At 38.6% G+C, this 25,394-nt stretch overlaps 1 protein-coding gene across 6 annotated transcripts in view; it reads left to right on the top strand.

The window, feature by feature from the left end:
- Window positions 1-25,394, top strand: part of JADE2 (jade family PHD finger 2) — a 201,766-nt gene that overhangs the window by 101,164 nt on the left and 75,208 nt on the right. For all 6 annotated transcript variants that reach the window (XM_051978181.1, XM_051978180.1, XM_051978182.1 and 3 more), the window contains one exon: window positions 24,238-24,395. In XM_051978181.1, coding sequence (XP_051834141.1) covers window positions 24,238-24,395 — 158 coding nt within the window. The remainder of the gene's footprint in view (window positions 1-24,237; window positions 24,396-25,394) is intronic.

Genomic DNA, 25,394 nt, shown 5'->3' with positions numbered 1-25,394 from the left:
TAAGTGCTAGGGATATAAAGAAATTTAAAAAAAATCATTTCTGCCTTCAAGGAGCTTACAGTCTAATGGGAGAGACAAAGTACAAACAAGTATGTAAAACCAAGATAGAGACAGGATAAATTGGAGATAATCTCAGTTTTCTCTGAGACACTTGGATCAATAGGGGATTAACAAAGACTTCTTTAGAAGGTGGAGGTTTTGCTTAAATATGAAAGAAACGTTCTACCAGGTGAACATGAGGAAATAGAGTAGTAAGCATTCTTGGAGTCAGGAGATGGAATGTTTTGAATGTTTTGTGTGAGGCACAGCAAGGATATTGGGGCACCAAAAGTCTTTCCTTAAAAAGTAAACATGTTATATAGCTCATTTGCCTGTGCCCTTCCAAACTTTCAAAAAAGTAGGATGAAAAATCAAAGTTATTGTGATTGTTCACATTTCATTTGAGCACAAGTTTGCTTGTTTACTTGTTTCTGTGGTAGTAGCAAAGCTTTCTGGGCAGACAGGTAAAACCTGCCACCTGTGCATCCTGAAGATGACTTGGGAACAACATTGGGATAGTGAGGGATGGAACAACCTTTTACCTTTGTCCTTCTCATGGCATCCAAAGTGAGGCTTACTAGACTGCTTTACTTACCCCCACAACCTCACGCCTCACTACTGCTTGCTCTCCTGGGGTGCCAATATTTGGCTGAAGAGTCTTACAGTAACCAGTGTCACTTTGGGGAAAAATGGGACTACTTACTGTTAGAGTTCCTTTTTACTCGCTCTGGAAAGACAACTGGGGGTAGTGAGAGTGACACAGTAATAACCTCAAAGACGTGTTTTTTCTTGGTTTTTATTTTATAAAAATTGAAAACGGCAAGCATTCATTAAGCAACAGTACATTAAGCCTTGTGCTCAGCCCTGGGGAAGAGATGAAATAGACAAAGTCCCTGTCCTCACATTCATAGTCTAGCAAAAGAATGAGACATGTGTTTCAGTAAGTATCTCATTAAGAGGTAGATAGCATATATAGTGGATGGAGTGCTAGGGTTGGAGTCAAGAAGACTTGGTATCCTATCTATCTCTAACATCTATTTCTTAAGTTTGTCAAACAGCATGAGTGGTAGTTTCTAATTTGTCTATGGAGAAACTTTGCTTTTTGGAAAATGGGGATAATAATACCTGTAGAACTTAGCTTGTAGATTTTTTTGTGAGATTCAAATGAGATAATTTTTATATAGCCTCTGAGGCTTAAGGTTTCCCCAATTTGTACTATCACATGAATACTATCCAAGATCTTAAGGACTGTCCTGAAAGAGCAAACAATTTTTATTTAATTATGCTCTGACACCTCTTCTTCCCCCACTGCAGTCTACTTTGGGAAATCTCAGAATATCTAGCCACACATATGGGTAAAAGGAATCCCCTGCTCCCATGTATACAAAGTAATAAACATAGTTATCTGTTATAGGACAACCTTTATTTTACCCCATAGAAAATGCATACGATCTGAAGGACACACAGAGGCCTATAAACAAATTTGAAAAACACATAAAGGACTCATAATCGCTCACAAGCAATCAATGTGAATCTTCTCCACCTTTATCTAGTAAGCAGTAAGTCACTTTTTTTTTTCACAGATTCCTCTTGTCTCCCCCTTGTCTCCCCCCAGTACAGTGCTATCCTGTGGTTTGGAGCTCTTCCTTCTCATGCACACTCCCCATTCTAAAGGGAAATAATCCTCCTAGACAACCCTATTCCAATAAAAATTGCATGGTCCAAATAGCTTGTGATAGTAGTAAAGAACATATTTAAGTGTTTTCATTTGTTTGTTTTCCCATATTATGGCCTGTTGTTTCTCCAAGGAGATGGGAAAAGAGAGCAACGTGAAGACAATTGATACCATAGGCCAGATCTCTTTCAGATCAGCAGGCTGAATTCCAGGACTCTCAAATTTGAGATTTCTTACTAAGTAACCCCTGAGACTGGAACTACCAAAGAAAGTTCTCTCTTCTGCTTAGAAATCTAGATTCTATTTTCACAGTCTTGGAAATTTCTTCTCCAACTTGGCACTCTATATTCTAGAGTGCCATTAACCAGACACTCCCTATTGTGAACTTAGTTGTCAAAATCATAGAGGAGGGGATGAATATGGCTACCCCTGACCTGAAACTACCCTTAATGGATCTTGTGGGTAAGGGAGTAAATATGCTGTACTTGCAGGAGCTCCACAAAGAAAATGGAAGAAATAAAGAAGGAAAAGAAACCCAAGACCAAGAAAGACTCTTTTTAATAGGCCTGGAAAAATGTGAAAGCTTTTCATACAAGAATCTATTCTTTCAAGAGTCCTGGTCAATCCATTCCTTTGGGGGGCAGTCACTGAAGCCTGTCCTTGATGACGTATTAGAAGGCATGACCATCCCCTCCGATTGCTAGATGCAATCAGAAGTTCCAGAAAAATTAGTCAGAATGATGAGAACTATCTTGATAACTCTGGGTATGTACAATAGGTTGTAAACTTTAAAAATACTATATAAATGTTACCTTTCTCATTCCAACTGGTGTTATATTTGAATTGGATAGGCTAAACAAGGCAAGGAGGGGTCACATATAATTTAAGGGAAAGGAGATAATTTTCTAGCAAAAATGATCCCCCAAAGAGAATTATTTGTTAATAGGTAAATAGAGAGAGAAACTCTTCTAAACTTAGGGGTTTGGGGGTCTGATCAGATGACCAGAGGATGACACATTAGACTGTTATCAGTCATTGTCATCCCTATTTCAGGGAAGGAAACTGATGTCCATAGAGGGGAAGTGATACATGCCTGACATAGCTATTAAATCTATACCATCTGATTGTCAGCTAGTGATCCCAGCTTCTTAAACTATGGGTCATGACCCCCTATCGGGTCATACAATTACGATTTATTATCAGTAAATGTTTGTATGCTTTTTATATATTAATAAACTCAGGCTCACCTAAAAATTTCTTATGCATAAAGGGGTCGCAAATGGAAAAAATTTTAAAAGCCCTGAATTTTAAACTTTCTCACCTGTAACACCCATTCCACTATCCTACTTCACCACCCACTCTTACATTTTATAGCTGAGGAATATGGAACCTAAAGAGATTGTGACTTGCCCAAGAATTAGGGGATTAAATCCTAATGCTGACTTCAAATCCAGGTTGTTTCCCTGGATGTAAATGCTGGGATTAGAACCTTGACTTCCACTTCGGTGCTTTTTTCCATTATCACACAGATTTCTTCAGTCAGTTCTGGAGGTGGCTGGGTCATTGCTGGGCTCTGGGCCAGATCATACCAAAGAGGAATGCTTATTTTTTAAGTAGCCTTGGCCTACCATGCTGTCCTGGGAAGGTTTTCTAGCTTTAGGGCTCTGGCCATCCCCAAGAGATGAATCATATCTCTTTATATTGGAATGTCTATACATTGTCTTTCTCTTGCCTCTCACCTTTTGTTTTGGATTCACCATCTTCAGTGGAAAAATCCACATTGGCCTCCCTGGGGTGTGGTAGTAATTGGGGTTGGGTCTTTGTCTCTGGCCCTCATTCTAAGGACCACATTGCTTCTTCTGAACTGGAGTCTCCTTCAGACCAGAGAGGGGAGCTTAAAAGAACTTTCCAAACACTTTCTGTCCCAATCAACTTTTATTTTTACTAGAGTTGTCAGTGGAGTTGTCAGAGCCATTATTTCAGGGTTCTGGTTTATCTTCAACCTGCAGCTAACTGCTGAATTTGGGTTATGGAGGGGATGGAGCCCCACTGGTCGTGCCTGTTCCTAGGATCATGAAGAAGGAAATATCAGAAGTGGGAAATCACATGCTACCTAATCATAGACCTTTATCATGAGGTGTTTCAAGTTTAGGCTTCAGGTGGATAGAAAACTGGATTAGAATGAGGATGGAAATGTCCCCTTTGTCCTTATCAGTTTATAACTCTCTCCTGGTCCAGATGGGAGTGAAAACCGGTGGTGATGAGGTTACAGCTGTCTTTGATCAGATAGTTGTGGTTTTTGGCCACTTCCTAAGATTATAAATGGTCATCTCTCTTTTGCTCTCATGGTATTTTCTTTATTATTTCTGCTCAACCTCATTTGTTTTTTCCAGCTCATTTTGAGAGAGATTCTGCCATCCTCCCATACATAGGCAGGTAGACAGGAGTCACCCTATTCCACTCTGGACCAAGGGTCTGCCCTTTCCTCACCAGACATGAGGCCCTAGCCCTTCAGAGTTTTGGTTTTTTTTTTTTTTTTTAATGCAAAAATGGTTTTTATTTCATTAAATTTAAAAAAATTAAGAAACAAACCAATGCAACTGTAGTAAAAGCAGAAAGTTTGGAAACATATTTGTACAGTCAGTGTTTATGATAAAGGCCACATTTGTATATATAAATAACTGAATCAGATTTCTAAAAATACAAGTCATTTCCCAATTGATAAAATGGTGAAAGGATATGAACAGGCATTTTCACATGAAGAAATAAAAACTATCAATAGCCATAAAAATACTCTAAATCATTATTGATTGCAGAAATGCAAATTAAAACAGCTCTGAAGTATCACTTCATAGCTATAAGACTGACTAATATGGCAGAAAAAGAAAACGATAAACCTTAGACTAGATGTGGGAAAATTGGAAAACTAATGCATAATTGGTGGAGTTGTGAACTGATTCAACCATTCCAGAAAGCAATGATGCCCAAAGGGGTCCAAAACCTTTGCATACCATTTTATATAGCATTACAACTACTGGGTCTGTATTAGAAATAAATCTTTTAAAAAGGAAAGACAATCTGCATGTACTAAAACATTTAAATAAAGCTTTTTATATTCAAAACAAATGCATAGATAGTTTTCAACATTCACCCTGGAAAACCTTATGTTCCAAAATTTCTTTCTCCCTCCTTTTCCCCCAGTCCCTTTTCTATATGGCAAGTAATCCAACATATGTTAAATATGTGCAATTCTTCTACACATATTCCTCAATTATCATTCTGCAGAAGAAAAATCATATATAAAAGGAAAAATGAGAAAGAAAACAAAATGCAAGCAAACAACCAAAAAAAAAGATAAAATATTATGTTGGGATTCAAACTCAGTCCCCACAGTCCTCTCTCTGGTGCTGAAGGCACTTTTCATCACAAGATTATTGGAACTGACCTGAATTACCTTCAGAATGCTTTTAATGTACTCTGTGGGAAACAGCTTTCTCTTTGTATAATGGAGCTGTCCAGCTTCATTGACACTTACTACTTATGGGATTTATTCAGGGGGAGGGAAGGAAGACTAGACATCTAGGCTTTTGAGGTCCTTTCCAGTACCAGAGACAGGATTTTAGAATCATGGATCCTTCAATCAAATAGTTTTACTTCCCTGTGTTCAGTTTCCTCCCTGGGACTTCACCAAGAGTTGATAGTGGCTGGGCGCGGTGATGTATGCCTGTCATCCCAATTATTGGGAATGGGTGAGGCGGCTCTTAGGCTCAGGAAATCTAAGCTGCAGCAGGGATATCGCCAAGTGGACATCTGAACTAAATCAGGCAGCAATATGGTAGAGTCCCCAAGGAGCAGAAGGTCACCTCACTGTCTAAGGAGGGTGAATCAGGCCAAAAACAGAGTAGGTCGGTGTAATGTTGTCCTTGGTTTTCTGAAGGTCTTGGGACCAGCCTTGTTTTTCAGTTCACTAATCACCACAAGAATAGCCAGATGATAAAGTCCAAAAGTCTTTATTGTCTCCTTCACTTGGTGCTCAGCTAGCTTTCTTGTGGCCTTCAGAGGGGACTTGGTTTCAGTGGAGAAAGTGCAGGAGGCCAGGCCAGCCACCAGAAGCCTGACCGAAGATGAAACCGAATCTCTCCGAGTCCCCCCTGGTTTATAATGTTCTATACTGAATATAAACCAATCATTATATCACTAGGAAACCATTATTTGTTGTAAGATTAAATCAATCATACTGAACTTAGAGAACTATTAAGCACCAGTTTCAACTAGATAACCATTGTCTCATCAATTCCACTGACTCAGAAAATACACTGACCTTATAAGAATTCTTGTTTCAGAGTTCTGGACCATGAATGGCCACTACATTTCTAGTTTGGGAAAGATAGGGAAACCCCATTTCTACCTTCCTCCCTAAAAAAAGAGTTGAGGAAGATGATTTTTCTTCTCTCCAGATTTTATGCAAATGAAAGGCAGTTAGGTGGCAGTAGATAAAGAGTGCTGGAGCTAGATTCAGGAAGATTCATCTTCCTGAGTTCAAAACTGGTTTCAGACACTTCCTAGCTATGTGACCCTTGGTAAATCAGTTAACCCTGTTTGCCTCAGTTTCCTCAGGTGTAAAAAATGAGTTAGAAAAAGGAAATGGCAAACCACTCCAGTATCTTTGCCAAGAAAACCCCAAATCTGGTCACAAAGAGTTGGACGTTACTGAAACAAATGGACAACAATAATCCAAGTGAAACTGCCTATGCTCAGGGCAGGAAAAGGAACTCCCCTTTTCCCCTCAGGAGATGTAAACAAGTAAAAATCATGATAGCTCTGTTGAGGCCATTTTCTCCCCTCCTTATTCTCTTTCTCTCCCAATATTAAAAAATTAAATTAAATTTTAAAAAATTATTTTAAAATTAAATTAAAAATTAAATTTTTTAAAATGTCTCTCTTCCTCCTCTCCCTTTCCTCAACATTTTTCTTTTCCTCTTCTCTTTCATTCCCTTGCCCTTCCCTTTTCCTAGTTTTTCCACTGCATCAATATCTTCCTTCTCTCTCAGAACATTGGGATAAGGAGTTTTCTCAGGTCTCTAGTCTGATCACCCAGACCAAACTTATCCCTAAATCTAGATCTTTAAGATTTCAACCTTTCCATGGCTAAGCATGCTTGTTTCATGAATTGATACCCTTAATTTTGTATATACTGCTTTGTCTTCTGTTATTTGTATCCCTGTCACAATTTCTCAACTTGATCGTTAGCTTCTTGGCTTGTTTTCATCTTGGCCTATCTCACAGGAAGGCATGTGGTGTGTGCTTAGTAAATGTATGTTGAATAAATGAATAAATGGGAAAGTGACTGCTGCTCTTTCCTTGAGCAAGAGTGAGCAAGCCTTTAGTAGGAAGCAGAGAAAAGAGGATTCTGGGAAGATGGCAAAGTAGATTGATAAATTTCAAGCTCTCCTGATTTCCCCCCCCCCAAATATAAGAAATTTGTGCTTCAGGGTCAAATATTAAGAAGACTTGGGGATAAATAGGAATCCTCCTAATCAAGCTGACAAGATTTGAAGAAACCTGTCTAAATTAACTTGTCTAAATCAGTACAAACATCTCTCTGAGCTAGCTCCCTGAAACTTCTAATGGGGAATCCCTCTGACTAGCTATGGCTGGGCCTCTATCAGAACCACAGACACTTTCACCTCCTGGACTCTGTTAAGTGGGGGTTTGAGTCTAAGAAGACAGAGTGAATCTCAGCTGATTGGGAACGCCAGGCCTACCTGGGCTGCTGAGATGTACTTGGGGAGTACAGAAGCAGCAAGAAAGGGACACTGCTGGCTGTGGGCACTTACAGGAGGATGGAGCTTTTGGTTTGGGGTTCCTGATCGGAGGGTAGAGCTGAAGTGAAGGCAAAGGCATCATTCCCCTCAATCCAGAATTAGAGGTACTTACACTAATACCTCTTACTTAAAAAAAAAATTACTGACAAAGAAGGAACTCCACCATTGAAATATATTATGGGAATAGAGAAGACCGGGGTTCATCTTCAGAGGAGGACACTTTAGTTTAAAAAAAAAAAAGCTTCTACCCCAAAGAGTAATATGAAATGGCTCCCTACCCAAAGAGAATTTATAGAACAACTCAAAAAAAGAATTCAAAAATCAAATGAGAGACATTGAGGAAAAACTTAAAAAAAAAAAAATTAAAACCATCTAAGAAAAATAAGATTATGGGGGGAAAAAGTTAATCAATTAGAAAGAGAGGAATAATAGAGTCTCAAAGATGAAAATAACTCTGAAAATTAGAATAAGGAAAGAAGCCAGTGAAGCTATGAGACACCAAGAAATAACAAAACATTATTTTAAAATGAGAAAGTAAAACAGAATGTGAAACATCTCATAAGAAAAGTGTCCGATTTGAAGAACAGATCAAGAGAAAATATAAGAATATTTGGACTGTTAGAAAGTTGTGACCAAAAAAAGAATCTTGACACAATAATGCAGGAAATTATCCTAGAAAATTGTCCTGGAGTGATAGAACATGAGTAGAAATAGAAAAAATCCACTGATCACCACCTCAAAGAGATTCTTTGTAGAAATAGGAATATTATTGTAAAATTTTGAAACCCCAAGGTCAAAGAGGAAGCAGAGAAAGAATCAGTTTTCCTTTTAATGGATTTGGAGTCAAATAACCTGGATTTGAATCTTGACTTTGACATTTGCTAACTGTGTAACCTTGCGATAATCACTTAAGATGTTTTAGCTTTCTTAGCTTTCTTGAATTAAAGATTTTGGGGTTAAATTAAACTACTTCTAAGACTGTTGTTCTTAAACTTTTTTGTGTGTCAATTGGGTGAATTTTGACAGTTTTTTGATAATGTGGTGAAGCCCAAAAACTCTTTTTTTCCCCCCAGAATTTTTTCAATATTTCAGTCAACATTTTTTAAGCACTTAACCATGTGCTGAACACTTACTAAGTGCTAAGAGGCATTAGATAATCCTTGCCCTCAAGGATCTTAAAGTCTAATGAAGGAAACAACATGCAAATAAATATACACAGAATAAACAAGAAATAATTAATAGAGAGAAGTCACTGGAAGTAAGAGGGTGTTGGCAAATACTTGCTATAGAAGGTGGGATTTTAATTGGGATTTAAAGGAAGCCAGAAGGTCAGAGTCAGAGCAGAGGAGGGAGAATATTCTAGGTTTAAAAGAGAGCCAGAGAGAACGCCTGGAGCTGAAAGATGGAATGTCTTGTTTGTGGAACAGAAATGCTAAGTTCAAATTAAGCATAGTAAAGATAATATCTAATTTTTTTCCCCACCAAAGTTTCCTGACCCCCTGAAATTTATCCATATATACATAGTAACAACTCTGACTTTAAAGGATTGTCTCTTCTAGCACTAAACCGATACTCCTGTGAAAGAATGAATATCATTTATCTAGGTGTTTTAAGGCCTTTCCTTTTCCTGAAAGTCTTCCCTGAATGGAAATGCCTCATCAAGCATCCCTTCCTGTTCCATTTCCTGATAGGAAGTTTTCCTTTTTTCCGTATACACTATAGCTGTATGATTGAAATGAAGTATTGTTTCCTTGGTCCTGTGCAGCCCACATAGAGTTAAAGCTGGGAGAGTATGTGTTAGAGCTGCTAAACCCATCTCATCTCCCCATTTGGGAAAAAGAGAAAAGTCTGAGCAGTTGAAAAGCTTCCAGGCAGTATGGGAAATGCCTTTTTCTATTGTACCTTAAGGCCTTCAGGAACCTCCTCCCTCTGAGAATTCCTATCTCTGGGGGCCATGATTGAGGAAACATCTCCAGGTGGCTGACAGACAGTGTGAGCAGGCTAGGAGCTGTGCTAACTCCAGGTTCACAGGGGAGTGAACAGCTGTGCAAACTTCCAGGGGCTTGTGCATGAAGCCTCACACCAGTGAGTAGCAGCTTTTCCGAGCTGGAGTGATCAAGCCTTTGCATCTAAGTAAAAGCCCAGTTTTAGTTTTCAGGTCCAGGTTTCTCCTATCCCTCAGTAGGAATGTTCTTAACCCTATGAACCAGCCCACTCAATTTGACTTCTCTATATTTCTGATAACAAGCTCCCACAGATTAGAGTTCTATATGTACCTTGATACAAGTACAGGCACAAGGGTAATTCAAGTCATCAAGTATTTATTAAGTTCCTGCTGTTTACAAGGCATAGTGGAAGGTGAGGAGAAAAAAGAAATTAAAACTAGACTTGCCTTTACAGAATATATAACTACAGATTCTATTTATATTTGACTGGGCTGTTTTGGCTCTTTGAACAACTCCAGGCTCTCTTTTCTGCTTAGCATTGTCCACTGATGGACTTAGGGGCTTCCACTGAGGTAGGTGAAAAGTGGTTGTCTGCTACAGTTATCAAGAGCCAGGCTAAATGAAAAAACTATTGATAATTATTTCCTACTGGCTTTATCTTATCTTTTCTCTCTCAATATCTCAGTCTTAGGCTTGGGCTTTGGCTTTCTGATTTGCTAGCCTCTAATCTAGATAAAGGAAGTTAGGAAGCATAATGGCTAGAGTATAGGATATAGTCAGAAAGACTCAAGTTCAAATCTGGCCTCAAACACTTAACTAACCCTGGGCAAGTCACACAATACTCTGCCTCAGTTTCCTCATGTGTAAAATTGTGTACCTATTTTCCAGGGTTTTGACAATCAAATGAGATATATGTAAGTGCTATATTAAATGCTAGGTGTCATTATCATTAATCTGGCAATTGTTGGGCCATTGCCCAAAGGTGATCTTGAATAACTTTTTAAAAATTCTTCCCTTTTTCTGTTTTTCTTTCTTTTGTCCATGCATGGTGTTCTCTTTCTTCATCTTCCTTTCTTTCTCTATCTCCTTCATTTCTTCTTTCATATATTTCTCTCTTTTCTAGCTTGATTTCTATCTCTCTCCTTCTGTTTTTCTTCTTCTTTCCTTCTTTATGTTTTTCTATCTCCTTTTGAGAACACAGGAATGTACTTCCCCATCAACCTGTTTGATCACCAGAAAATCTCTTCCAGTGAAACAAGATGCTGGCCCCATGCCAGTCCTAGGGCCAGCTCAAGGTCGATTAACCTCCAGCTTGTGAGTCACTTGTTGGGAAATGTGAATGAAACCCAGCCCAACCATGCGAGTCTGTGAGGTCACTCTGGAAGACCTGCTGATTTGCTGGCCAGACTGGATAGGCCCTTATTAATTCTGGGACTGGTACCCAAGTGGACACCCAAGCTCAGTAGAAATAACAGGATTGGAATTTCAGCACAGGTACCATAGATCTGGAAGCCAGAGCAAGCACACAAAATGTCCACTGGACACAGCCTCCAGCCCAGTGGAAAAGCTGTTTCTGCCAGCATCTGGTGAAATTTCAGGCCAAGGCAGGAGTTTGAGCTGTGGTGGTGGCACTAGTGTACAGAAGCACAGTAGCCCCTCACCCCTGGCTCTTTCTTGGCTACAAAAACAGGCGGATGGTTGAAGAACAAACGCTGGAAAATGTTTTTTCAGTAGTATGTAGGTTTGGCAAAAGGAAATTTGTTTCTTTTTCTAGGCTATAGAACACAGAATATCAGGATGGGGAGAGCCATTTAAACTCCCCCTTATTTTACATTTGGAGATCTGAAGGAATGGGGGTAGTGGGAAACAGAGAAGAGACTTGTCTAAAGTAATCAGATTAGGACTCAGGGTTCAAACCAGGTGTCCTTCCTTTGTTCATGTCTCAGAAGTAGCATGTCATCAGTATCCAAAAGGATGTCACTTTTGTATCACTTTGTATCTGGGGTTTGAAGCTCTAGAAGCAACTTGAACCTGAAGAGAGTATATTTCCAGTGGCTTTCAGGCAATCAATATTGACTGCCTCTTATGTGCCAGGCACTGTGCTAAGTGTTGGAGATACAAAAAGCAATAAAAGATGGTCCCTGCCTCAAGGAGCTCACAGCCTAATAGGGGAAAATAGTCACAAGCAAATAAGTTTAAACAAGATAAATAAGAAATAATTTAAAAAGAAAAGACACTGGAGTTGAGGGTTGGTGAAGAGTTCCTATAAATGGTGGAATTTGAGTTGGCATTTAAAGGAAGCCAGGAAGGTCCAGAGTCCAGAGGTGGATTGTCTTGTTTGTGGAACAGTAAGGAAGCTGTGTCACTGGATCAAAGATTTTCAGTTAAAGAGTATGGTGTAAGATGAATGAAAAGGAAAGAGGAAACTACATTTTGAAGAACTTTGAATGCCAAACACAGTATTTTGTAATTGTTCCTGGAGGCAATAGAAAGCCATTAGCATTTTTTGAGTTGGGGAAATGGCATGATCAGGTCTGCATTTTAGGAAAATCACTGCAGTGGCTGAATGGAAGATAGCTTGGAGTAGGCTTGAGGCAGCCTGACTCGCCAGCAAGTTATTGCAAAATCAAAATGTGATACAGTAATGAGGATCTACACTAGAATAGTGATTGTATTAGAAGAGAGAAGGAGCCATATTTGAAAGATGTTGTAAAGGTGAAATCTGCAGACCTTGGCCACAGCTTGTGTATGGGATGGGGTGGGGAGGAGGAGGAGGAAGAGGAAGGAGAAACAGTGAAGAATCCAGGATGAATCTTAAGTTGCAAACTTGAGGATGGTATTTCCTTCTACACTAATAGGAAAGGTTGAGGGGGAAAGAACGAATCCTATTTGGTCAGATTGAGTTTAAGATATCTACTGGGCATCCAGTTTGAGGTGTCTGCAAAGTAATTGGTATTGTAAGATTGGAGATCATCAGAGAAGCTGGGTCAGGATAGGTAAATTCCAGAATGGTAATTATCCATAAAAACTGCATGAGATCATCAAAGGAGTAGTACAGAAGGAGAAGAGAAGAAAGCCCAGGAGAGAACTTTGTGGAACATGCATGGTTAGAGAATGTGTTCTGGAGAAGGATCAAACAAGGATGGGTTAGATAGGAGGAAAATTTGGAAAGAGTGGTATCCCAAAAACCTGAAGAGAATATTAAGGAAAAGAGAATGATCAATAATGTTATCAAGGAAAATAAGGATTGAGAAAAGACCATTGGACTTTGCAACTACAAGACCACTGGTAACTTTAGAAAGAACAGTTTCAATGCAATGATAAGGTCAGAAGCCAGATTGTAAGAGGTTAAGAAAAGAGTGAGAGAAGAGAAAGATGGTCTTTTTTAAGTTTAGCTACAAAGGGCAGAAGAAATAGGACAGTTATTAAGTGGGATGGAAGGATCAAGGGTGTTGGGTTTTGTTTTTTTTTTTTTCCAGGATGGGGAGACATGATCATATGTCCCTTTTGGTAGGTATTTTCTCTAGCACATATCTGACCTAACAAGGCCTTTCTTTTGTGTCCCCATCTCTTGCTAAAGTTATCCTGAAAGAGAAGAACTTGGGAGAGAGCATCAATCAATGAGCTCTATATATCAAGAAATTCCTAGCTGTTCAGCCCCTGGATACTCTAGGCTTCCTGTCTTTTTTTCCAGATACTTCCTGCTTAATTCTCTTTGGTTCTTTAATATCTTATCAGTGTTGGTGTGTGTCTGTCACTTTCCAATGATTTCCCCTCCAAAAAACAAGACCAATTCAGCTAACAAAATAGATTGTTAGCCATGTCTAGAAATGGATACCTCTTTCCACATGTATGATTCCCTCTCTACCTAAATGCAAGAGCCATAACATGATTTGGAAATATGCCAGGAACTTATGTCTTTGATATATATTGTATCAAAAACCTAAAACATAAAACCATAATTGAATTGTAACATTGTATGTGTATATAACATTGTTACATATTTGCCTTTGCCCCAAAGATATGTAACAGAATATCCAAAAGTGACCAGCTAGGCAAGAGATTAAGCCCAATAGTACCAGTGGTTTCAGGAGCCTTTAGCTCTAGTTCTCCTACTGACTCAATATGTGAACAATATGTGAATACTTTATTGTTCTTGACCTCATTTCATCTGTAAATGGGGTAAGATTAGATAATAACTAATCTCTTTTACAACTCTTTTGATGGTTGTTTATTCTGTGTATCAACCTTTAATGATACTCAAGAATCAGGACTTCTGAGTTTTACAAATATTTACACCACAAAACAAACATGGTCCAAATCCAACTTGATCTGGATAAAAATGTCTTCATATGTACAAGATAAAGTGACCCACAAGAAAGGGGATCTAGCGTCAAATGGTCAGAAGCGAGTAAGGGTTAAGAAATTCAAATCTGTCAGTGAACAAATGTTAGATGTGGTTATGGGAGGAGCCTACAAAATCCAGTGTCTACCTTCCCCAGCCTCTCAAGATCGACAATCACATTTAAGCTCAACATGTTTTGTATTTTTTAATAAAGTTTGTAATCCAGTGGACACACAAAACAAAATGGTGCTGAGATAAAACAGTCCATAAATTAATAAGTGTTAGAGGAAGGGGTAGGGAATAAAAAGTCTCTTTGTACAAGTGTCTAATACTCCCACATCGCAGAGTAGGAGGGGGAGTAATTGAACTCTTAATCAAAGGAGATTTCCTTTGCTCTAACACAGAAAGACTGTTGTAACAATGATATAGTAGCATTTAGCTATCACTTTTGTGGACTGGGATTTCCCCCCTCATTTTCATATGTAATAACATCTGTCAACAGGATAGAGTATGTTGACTTTTGTGGTCTTTCAGCATCCAACAAGTCATAGGAACCACAAGACTACACTGGCAGGAACTGTTATACTCCTAGGTGATGAGGAAGGTACATGGCTAGAGGCCACCCAGAAACTGTGTCAAGGGAGGCAACTCTTAAGCCTTATCCCATCTCTAGGCCAATTGAGTCCTGGCTCAATCACCTTTTCCTAATCCATGGCTGGATAGGATACAATGGGAGAGGGGGTGGAGGAGCAACCTCTTTTATAGATGTTGATCAGAGATTAAAGCAGGGCTAATATAGTCCAGATTGACTGGAATGTTTGAAGGCAAATAGGGCTACCTTAGGTTGGAAAGCTAGGTAGGAGAGCCATCAGAATCACCCTAAGGAGTTTATATTTTATTCTATAAGTTAATAGGGAGCCACTGAAGTCCCAATATGTAGGTTTTAAAAATTAACTTTCACAAAGGCAGGACTGGACAGTAAATCATATGAATAAATCCTAGGGGGTTTTATAAGAAGACAAAGTCAGTATTAGGCAAAATGGCAGTCAAAACTGTTCAATTAAAAGAAATAATGCCCAGAATGAGGAATATTAGAGCCATTTTATCACACTGTATACATGTATAGTGTAGCATCGTATATAGGATAGTAAAATATAATCCTATTCTCAGCATTATATTTTAGATAGGATATTGACAAAATGGAATGTTTCTGTAACCAAAGCGGCAGAGAACTGGGAAACAGTTAAAAGAACCCAGAGATATTTACATTCAAGGAGAGAAAATTTAGGATAATCATAATGATTCTTTCCAAGTATTTGAAAGATTATCATGTAGTATAATAATAACATTTATATGGCACTTTAAAGTTTGTGAAACTCTTTATAAATGTCTCATTTTGTCCTCATAATCTCTTGAGAGATAGATGCAAAGAAGAGGCAAATAGAGTTTAAGTGCTTTGCCCATGGTAACATAGCTGATGTCAGGCAGCATTTTTCTAATTCAAGGACCAGTGCTCCATATACTATGTCATCTAGCTATATGAGCATTAGGGAATTAGACTTTCTGCTTGACCTTAGAGAGCAAAATCAAGAACAATCTGTGGAATCTTTAGAGAAGCAAGATTTAGACTTGATAGTAGCAAAACATGCTTAACAATCTTTGATCCATAAGTAGAGTAGATTGCCTTTGAAAGTAGAAGATTCATGTTTTCCCTTGGCATTGAAACAAAGGCTTGATAACCATTTGCTTGTTGTGTTGTGATCCCAGATGAGGTAAACTACTTGGCCTCTGAGATAGATTCCTTTGGATTCAGAGTTTAGAATCTTTAAGTTTCTTTCTTTGAGTTGTTTTACAATCAATGCTGTGCTATTTTTTTTATTAAAGCTTTTTACTTACAAAACATATGCATGGATAATTTTTCCTTTTCTGTTTTATTCAAGTAAGCCTCTAAGGATATAAAATTTCCCCTTATTACTGCTTTGGCTGCATCCCATAAATTTTGATATGATGTCTCACCATTGTCATTATCTTGAGTGAAATTATTAATTGTGTCTATAATTTGCTGTTTCACCCACTCATTCTTTAAGATGAGATTATTTAGTTTCCAATTACTTTTTGGTCTATTTACACCTAACTTTTTATTGAATGTAGTTTTTATTGCATTGTGATCTGAAAGGAAAGCATTTACTATTTCTGCCTTCCTGCATTTAATTTTGAGATCTTTATGTCCTAATATATGGTCAGTTTTTGTGTAGGTTCCATGAACTGCTGAGAAGAAAGTATACTCCTTTCTGTCACCATTCAGTTTTCTCCAGAGATCTATCATACATAATTTTTCTAATATTCTATTTACATCTTTAATTTCTTTCTTATTTGTCTTGTGATTTGATTTATCTAAATCTGAGAGTGCAAGATTGAGATCTCCCACTATTATAGTTTTGCTGTCTATTTCTTCTCACAACTCTCTTAACTTCTCTTTAAGGAAATTAGATGCTATACCACTTGGTGCATATATGTTTAATACTGATATTGCTTCATTGTCTATAGTACCATTTAGCAAGATATAGTTTCCTTCCTTATCTCTTTTAATTAGATCAGTCTTTGCTTTTGCTTGATCTGAGATAAGGATGGCTACCCCTGCTTTTTTGACTTCACCTGAAGCATAATAGATTCTGCTGCATGGATAATTTTTCAACATTGAACCTTGCAAAACTTTCTGTTTCAGATTTTTCCCTCCTCCTTTCCATCCCCTCCCGTAGATGGCAGATAGTCCAATATATGTATACATATTTATACAGTTACCTTGCTGCTCAAGAAAAATTGGATCTAGAAAGAAAAAAAAAACTGAGAAGGAAAACAAAATGCAAGCAAACATCAACAGAAGCACTTTCATCAGGAAGCACTTTCTCTTTTCAGGTAGCTGGCTCTATACTCACATGAACTAAATCTTCCTTAAAAACAAACAAACTAAGCTATGTTTTATCCTTTAGCTGTTCAACTATTCCCTTATCTTTACAAGCAGATTCATCATGTCTTACAGAGCTGGGCACAGGGGGTGGGATGGTGAGTACTATTTATTGAATGAATTTGATTATCTGTACCCTTTAACTTAAATGTATCATCTTAAATATATCATGTTTCTTGGCATAGAGAATCAGTTCTAGTTCTAGTTTGTGGAATGGCATTACCAATAAAAATAAAACTTCAAGGGTAGCATGAGAGCTTGCTGTTAAACCAGGAAAACTTGGATACAACTTCCATCTTGGAACTCAAAGGTTTACTGTAACCCTTAACCTCAGTGCCTTCCAGACAACTCTTATTAAGACTAAATGTTACATGATGACATGTGTATAACCTATATCAGACTTCTTGCTGTCTTGGGGAGTGAAAAGGAGGGAGAAAAATTTGAAACTCAATGTCTTAGAGAAATGAATGTTGAAGATTATCTTTACAGGTAACTGGAAATAAAGTACTATTGAAAAAAGACTAGATGTTAGAAAATAGTTATTGATCTGCATTAGCAAATGAAATTTACTTACCTGAAATCTCCCTACTTAGACCAATAAAATCATTGTAGACCAAAAAATAAAAGAACTACCAAAATTTCAGTGGTTAGGTGTGGTGATCTTCTTCCCAAATGCAGCCAGGTGATAAAAGTTCAGATCTTTTATTGTCTCTAATATAGCCCGGTTAGCTTAGAGCCCTCCGAATGTCTCCAAATCCAAAGGTTTTGTCCTTTAGCCTCTGCCTCTGCTTTCTTCAGCCTCCAGCCAGCACAAAAATGGAATGAATCTCTTGTCTCCTTCACTTGGGGCTCGGCTAGCTTTCTGGTGAATCTTTCAGACCAGCTTGGTCTCAGTGGGGGGAGTGCAGGAGCCCAGCCAGCAACCACAGTGGTGTGAGATGAAGATGAATCTGGTTGTCCGCTGAACTCTCGACTCATAGCTTCTTCCTCTGTAAACTCTTTCTTCCGCCACCAGCCAGCCAAGTGGAAAATATTCTCTTGAATCACTCTTGCCTTGGAGAGAGGGCTTCTGGCGCAATTCAGCTGAAATCTCCCAAAGTGCTCTATGTCTGCACCAGAGTGCTCCTCTCCAATCCAGCTGAACTCTCTTCTGCCACCAAATGGAAAATATTCTGGAACAGATCTCTCTTCACTGGCCTTATATCTTCTGAGAGAATGGGATTATGGGTTTTCTCCCATAGTGCTCTCTGGCCCTAAGAGCTTTAAGGGAGGTGTGAATTCACAAAGTTTACTTTGTGAAGCTGGCATACTTGTGAACTCCAATGAGTAAAGGTGTAAACACAAGCATTGTACTAATTGGTTCTACTTAGTACCTTGTTTCAGGTTCTGGCCCAAAACATCTTCTTGTAAGATCAGATCAACTCTAATTAGTTAGCAATTTGTAAAATTCCAACATCTCCCCCTTTCTTTTGTTTTAGAACATAGGGTGGTCATGACCTCCCTGACTTCTCAAGGAACCCTCCAAAAAAGGTGATCACGCCTTCCCTGACACCTCAGGAAGGGAGATGAAAACACCAAAGGAAATAGGAAGTCAAATCAGATTAGCGGGTTTCTGAAGGGGCTCACTAGAAACAAGTACACATAAATCCATCATTATGGGCCAGAACTTTGAAACAGATATACATGCTATACATAAATCCATCAATATGGGAGGCATTACACATAATTTACATAAGCACATAGCAATATAACACAGACTAGTAGTAATGTAACAAATAACATGAATCAACCTGAAAATTTATACGTGTCCATAAGTCCTAGAAATAGTCCATAAGGAATCCATTGTCCATTAGTTCGTGTGCCAAGAATCTAATAATTCCTGTAAGCTCTGAAGTATTGCAAAAAGTCTCATCAATAATTTTTCATCTCAGGGAATCCAATTATTCTTGCTGGTTTTTCAAGAACTAAAACAGTTTCATCTTGTGTTAGGAAATCCAATGATTTCTGAAGATTTTAAGAGTCCTTTTAACAGTCTCATTGTCAGCTATGCTCTTTCAATGGTGAGCACAATCAGCAACAGAACCACCTGATATTTCTTGGGTCTTCTCCTTTGTTTCAAGGGTCTGTTCCATCTCTCTGCGATAGACAAGTCAAATGCGGCTTGTTGGCACCCATCTGATTCCTTTTCCACATGTAGAGATGCAAGCAAACCCTCTCCCCCAAGCAGTTAGCCTATCTGGTCCCTTCCATTTACCACTTTCTGGATCTCTCCACATTACCTGGCGATTATCTAAAGATAGTGGAGCTGCTCGTACTGGACACTGCTCTTCTGGTGGGTTATAAAACCTGTTTGCTGGAGCCAGTGCATCTTTATCAAAGATTAAAAAATTAGTGGTATAGAGAACTAAATTTAGAAGTTCTCTAGGGTTACCCGTGGCTCCCCCTTTCTTTTGTTTTTGGAGGAGCGTCTTAATGTCCCTGTTTCTTCTTTCTACGATTGCCTGACCTTGAGGATTAAAGGGTATGCCAGTAGTGTGTAAAATCTTATACTGTGCACAAAAATGTTCAAAATGTTTGGAGATATATGACTGTCCATTATCTGTTTTTATTTCTTGTGGCACACCCATAATTGCGAATGCTTGAATGAGGAATTCAGTGACCACTTGGGCTGTCTCTTTTGCTGCTGGTATGGCAAAAGTGAATCCTGAAAAGGTGTCCACTACAACGTGGATAAAAGACAGACGACCGAAAGATTTATAATGGGTCACATCCATTTGCCAGATTTCATTGGGTCTCAAACCACAAGGGTTCTTCCCTGGAATCAATGTAGGAGCGTGGAAAGGAAGGCAAGCTGTACAGCTTTTTACTATGCTCCTAGCTTCTTCTTTTGTAATCCCAAATTGTAAACGCAAAGCTCGAGCATCCTGATGGTATTTAGAATGGGACATCTCCCCCTTTCTTTTGTTTTAGAACATAGGGTGGTCATGACCTCCCTGACTTCTCAAGGTGGTGAGAACCCTCCAAAAAAGGTGATCACGCCTTGCCTGACACCTCAGGAAGGGAGATGAAAACACCAAAGGAAATAGGAAGTCAAATCAGATTAGCGGGTTTCTGAAGGGGCTCACTTGAAACAGGTACACATAAATCCTTCAATATGGGCCAGAATTTTGAAACAGATATACATGGTATATGTAAATCCATCAATATGGGAGGCATTATACATAATTTACATAAGCACATAGCAATATAACACAGGCTAGTAGTAATGTAACAAATAGCATGAATCAAAATGAAAATTTACACATGTCCATAAGTCCTAGAAATAGTCCATAAAGAATCCATTGTCCATTAGTTCATGTAACAGGAATCTAATAATTCCTGCAGGCACTGAAGTACTGCAAAAATCTCATCAACAATTTTTCATCTTAAGGTATCCAATGATTCTTGCTGGGTTTTTTTCAAGAACTAAAACAGTTTCATCTTGTGTTAGGAAATCCAATGATTCCTGAAGATTTTAAAAGTCTTTTTAACAGTCTCATTGTCAGCCATCTGATTCTTTCTCCATCTGTGGAAATAGAAGCAGATCCTCTTCCCCAAGCAGTTAACCTAATTCCCTTCTAATTACCAAATTTGGGATTTCTCCTTATCATCTGGTAATTACACTGGAGCTGTTTGCACTGGATATTGCCTTGTTGTCTTAAAGGGCCTGTATTCTTCCCAACTGTAATCCTGATTGCTTTTCTATTGGTTGATGACATCAGAGTTCTGAATTTCTAAAGTCTCTCTGAGTGTAACCTCAGCTGCTATCATGCCCCACCTGTCTTTTGATTGATACTTTGGAGCTGGGTCCTGCCTCTCATTCCTCTGGGTCAATATACATTTAGAGGCCCAGTGAAAGCCTCAGTTACATTTTGGACATGGGGTTTTGGGTTTTCTCTCACCCTGTCTTCTCATCGTATCTCTGTACCTACATTGGGCTCTTAGATGTCCAACTTTTCCACACTGAAAACATCGACGAGTTTCTCTAGAATTCCTTTGCTAAGAAGGACCTTGTCTTTCCATGTTCATCATAGTTTGAGTATAATAAGCATTTGTGCCCACTGTGGCACAGCGTCTTATGATTGCCTCTAAAGGAACATCTTTGTCTAACCCCCATATAATTCTTTTGCAAACCTCATTGGCATTTTCCTTAGCCAAATGTCTAGTCATTATTTCTGTTGCTGCATTGTCTCCAATGGTTCTTATTACAGCTGTTTGCAAACGTCCTACAAAATCTGCAAAAGGTTCATTGGGGCCTTGCTCTATTTTTGTGACAGCATTATTTCCATCTTTCTGTCCAGGGAGAGAATTCTAAGCTTTTATTGCAGCCTTAGAAATTTGCTCATATACTGTTATGGGATAATAAATATGTTCTGAACTCTCTGCATACTGACCTTGACCAGCTAGTTGGTCAAAAGTGATTTGTCCAATAGCTCCTGTTTGTCTGTTGCATTGGGCTTGAATCCTACATAATTCATGAAACTCTGAAAGCCACAATAAATTTTGTCCCAGTTCTAGATATGTCTTAGTTAATGGATTTCCAGTCATTCAGGGGTTAAGATTTCATAAGACAAATTATCTAATAACATCTTCACATAAGAAGATGTAGCCCCATAAAGAGTGCAACCCTTTTTCAAATCTTTAATTTTTTCCAAATTAAAAGGAGTGTATCTTCTCTCTTTTTGACCTGAAGAGTCAAGCTTTTCAATCACAGGATATGCATTTATAAAATCAGATATATCTTCTCCTTCATTATTTGCCTTAATTAATGCTTTTTCTAATCTTGTCAAATTCTGCTTTACAGGAGAAGCTGACTGTGTTTCTGCCTCTCTTCCTCCCCCTTCTTCCTCTTCCCCTGAAGGGTTAATTGAGGAGGGAGGGTCATGAGATGTGGAATGACCTAATTCCTCCTGCTGTGAAGTGTCATACTCAGAATTGTACTTAACTCCATTTTCATCTGATTCATCCTCCTTTTCACCTAGTAAAGTTGGTACTTCTTCCTCCTGTACTTTCTTTTTCTTCATTCTAACACTTAAATAACTTCTTATAGCCAATTGTATTAAATTATATGTATTAATTATGTCTTTGGAAATTGAGTCAGGTCCATTTCTGTTATAAAAAAGATCCTCTCTTTCTAATGTCCACTGCATTGAGTTTGAATTAGATCTGTGGTATTCACCCAGTTTTTCTCCTATTAATTTCCACTCATCTAAATCTAATTCCTTTTCTGTAGAGAACCAAGGCCATATATACTTAACAATTTCTAAAAGTTCCGTGATCTGCTCCAAAATTATAATTAAACCTTGGCTTTCCATAATTTTGACAATGCTCTCTAAACATTTTCCTTGAACAGAAACAGGCTGTTTTCTAAATATCCGTCCCATCTTAGCTGAAATTCTACTTTAACTCTTCTAACAAAAAATTTCTTTGTTGCACTCACCCTAATTTCTGGGTCAAGAAGACTTTTCCACTGGATCAGGATCAGAGGCTTTTCCACTGGATCAGGATCTGAATCAGTCCCACGTCCAGGGCGCCAAAATGTGGTGATCTTCTTCCCACATGCAGCCAGGTGATAAAAGTTCAGATTTTTTATTGTCTCTAATATAGCCCGGTTAGCTTAGAGCCCTCCGAATGTCTCCAAATCCAAAGGTTTTGTCTTTTAGTCTCTGCCTCTGCTTTCTTCAGCCTCCAACCAGCACAAAGATGGAATGAATCTCTTGTCTCTTTCACTTGGGGCTCGGCTAGCTTTCTGGTGAGTCTTTCAGACCAGCTTGGTCTCAGTGGGGGGAGTGCAGGAGCCCAGCCACCACAGTGGTGTGAGATGAAGTGAATCTGGTTGTCCGCTGAACTCTCGACTCATAGCTTCTTCCTCTGAAAACTCTTTCTTCTGCCACCAGCAGCCAAGTGGAAAATATTCTCTTGAATCATTCTTGCCTTGGAGAGAGGGCTTCTGGCGCAATTCAGCTGAAATCTCCCAAAGTGCTCTGTGTCTGCACCAGAGTGCTCCTCTCCAATCCAGCTGAACTCTAAAATATTCTGGAATAGATCTCTCTTCACTGGCTTTATATCTTCTGAGAGAATGGGATTATGGGTTTTCTCCCATAGTGCTCTCTGGCCCTAAGAGCTTTAAGGGAGGTGTGAATTCACAAAGTTACAAAGTTTACTTTGTGAAGCTGGCATACTTGTGAACTCCAATGAGTAAAGATGTAAACACAAGCATTGTACAAATTGGTTCTACTTAATACCTTGTTTCAGGTTCTGGCCCAAAACATCTTCTTGTAAGATCAGATCAACTCTAATTAGTTAGCAGTTTGTAAAGATTCCAACAGTTAGGCAGTAATAACAATTGACATTTCAACACTATTTAAATGTTTACAAAATGTTTCATATTATTTTGCTTCTCATGATGAGGTTTATGAATTTGGTTACTACAGTTCACATAACCATTATGTGTCAAAGATAATCCTTTCACAGATGAGGCAGCTAAGGCACAGAAAAGGGAAGGGACATTTAATTAATATTAGAACTGGAACAACCTAGATTCTTGACTTCCAATCCCAGGTTCTTTGCTCTCCATCACAGAATCAGAATTTGGAGGTTATCTTAGTTATCCATACCTGACCAACTTTTGTGACCTCAGTTCTCATCATTTGATGTCAAAACCAGTCAGATTTCTCCCCCACAAGACAATCCTTCAAATACTAAATAAATAAAAAAGTGTCTTAACATCCCTCTTCCCCCAGTCTTTTCTTCTTCATATTGAACATGTCCAATTGTTTTAGCAGATCCTCACACAGCATAAACCCTAGGTACTTCCAGATACTTATTTTCCTTCTCTTGACATTTTTTACATCATCACTAATTTTTTCTTGAACTTGTAGTTTCATAGGCAAAGAAACCCTTTCCACAAAAACAGATTGGTCCCCGCCTTGAAGATTTGCCTGGGGCAACTTAGAGATCACCTGCCTTAGCCAAGGTCATACATTTTTTTGTCAGAAGCTGGTTTAGAACTCACATTCCCCTGTCTTCTGGAAGTCAGCTCCTTTGCTCCACATTGCTATATTACTGTCGTTGGTGATCACTACTGGGATTAGTGATTACTGTCATTAGATTAGTGGTCTTCCTGACTCTATAACTTGAGTGGCTGAACTACGTATTTGATAAAAACAAGTCAGAGTATGGTGGAATCTTCACCTCCTTATTCCTAGAAAGCCTGCCTCTCATAATGCAGCCCAAGATCAGACCTTTTTTAGTTACCATATCACTTTATTAATTCATTGGTGACACCATACTTCTCTAGTTTTTCCTGATGATAATTATAGCCCTTGTTCATCTACCCTTCCAGACTGAGTCTTTCCAGACTCAAGAGTTCTCACTTATCTTGTCTCTTCCATCTTTTCTAGGGTCCTCCCTCTGCTGGAACATACCCTTGGCCAGATCTCCCTGAGCAGCCCCTCTGGCTCTGAGCTCAGCGAGGTCACCAGATCCTATTCCCGCTATGACCTGGATGAGATTGACGCATACTGGCTGGAGCTTGTCAACTTAGAGCTAAAGGAGATGGGTATGTGTGTTGCCTACCTTGTGGGAGGGACCTAATGCCAAGCTGGGGGCAATGGGGATTGAGAAATGGTGGAATTAGAACTCAGATACAACACTCTACACTCTGAGCAGGGAAGTTTACTTTTCAATCAAACTATTTCTTGAATAAATGAGCTTTGATACTTTCTGCTTGCCCTAAGATCTGTTGCTTAAAGTTCATAGGTTATTAGAATATTGAGGCCCAGAGTAACTTGGCTAAGACACAGAGTGACAGAGTCTGATGAAGCCAGGGCTTGTGACTACAAGTTTATAGCTGAAGGGCAGCGAGATGGGGAAGTGGACAGAGCAATAGCCCTAGAGTCAGGAGAACCTGAATTCAAATCCTGCCTCAGACATTTGACATATTAAAGTGACTAGGCAAGTCACTTAACCTCAACTGCCTCTCTCTCACACACAAAAAGTTTATAACTGAAGTTTCCGTACTCTGAGAATATATATATATGTGTGTATATATATGTAGTTAGATGTACAATGTAGATAGTTAATGATGAGTTGGTAATTCACACACACACACACACACCCTTTTCAGTCTGACCATATAAGCAGTGTATTCCACATCCATATACCTTTCATCTGTATCTCTACAAAGGAGCAATGGAGGTTCATTTTTTTTCCTCTCTTTTTATAGAGCTTTGAATCTTTTTTTTTTTTACTTTAGCAAATATTTATTATAATATTTTATTTTTCCAAATACATGCAAAGATAGTTTTCACCATTTACTTCTGTAAAATCTTGTGTTCAAAATTTTTCTCCTCTCCACCTTCCTTCTCCTCAAGACAGCAAGCAATCTGATATAGGTTAAATATGTGCAATTCTTCTAAACTTATTTCCATATTCATCATGCTGTACAAGAAAAATCAGATCAAAAGTGGGGGAAGAAAACAACAAAAAATGCCCTGATCTACATTCAGTCTCTATGAATTCAGTTCTCTCATAGAGAACTATGTTCTCTCTCTCTGGA

The sequence above is a fragment of the Antechinus flavipes genome, chromosome 2, assembly GCF_016432865.1.
Source record: "Antechinus flavipes isolate AdamAnt ecotype Samford, QLD, Australia chromosome 2, AdamAnt_v2, whole genome shotgun sequence".
Lineage (NCBI taxonomy): Eukaryota > Metazoa > Chordata > Mammalia > Dasyuromorphia > Dasyuridae > Antechinus > Antechinus flavipes.
The sequence above is the reverse complement of the archived record's forward strand: the minus strand, read 5'-3'. Positions and strand labels throughout refer to the sequence as shown.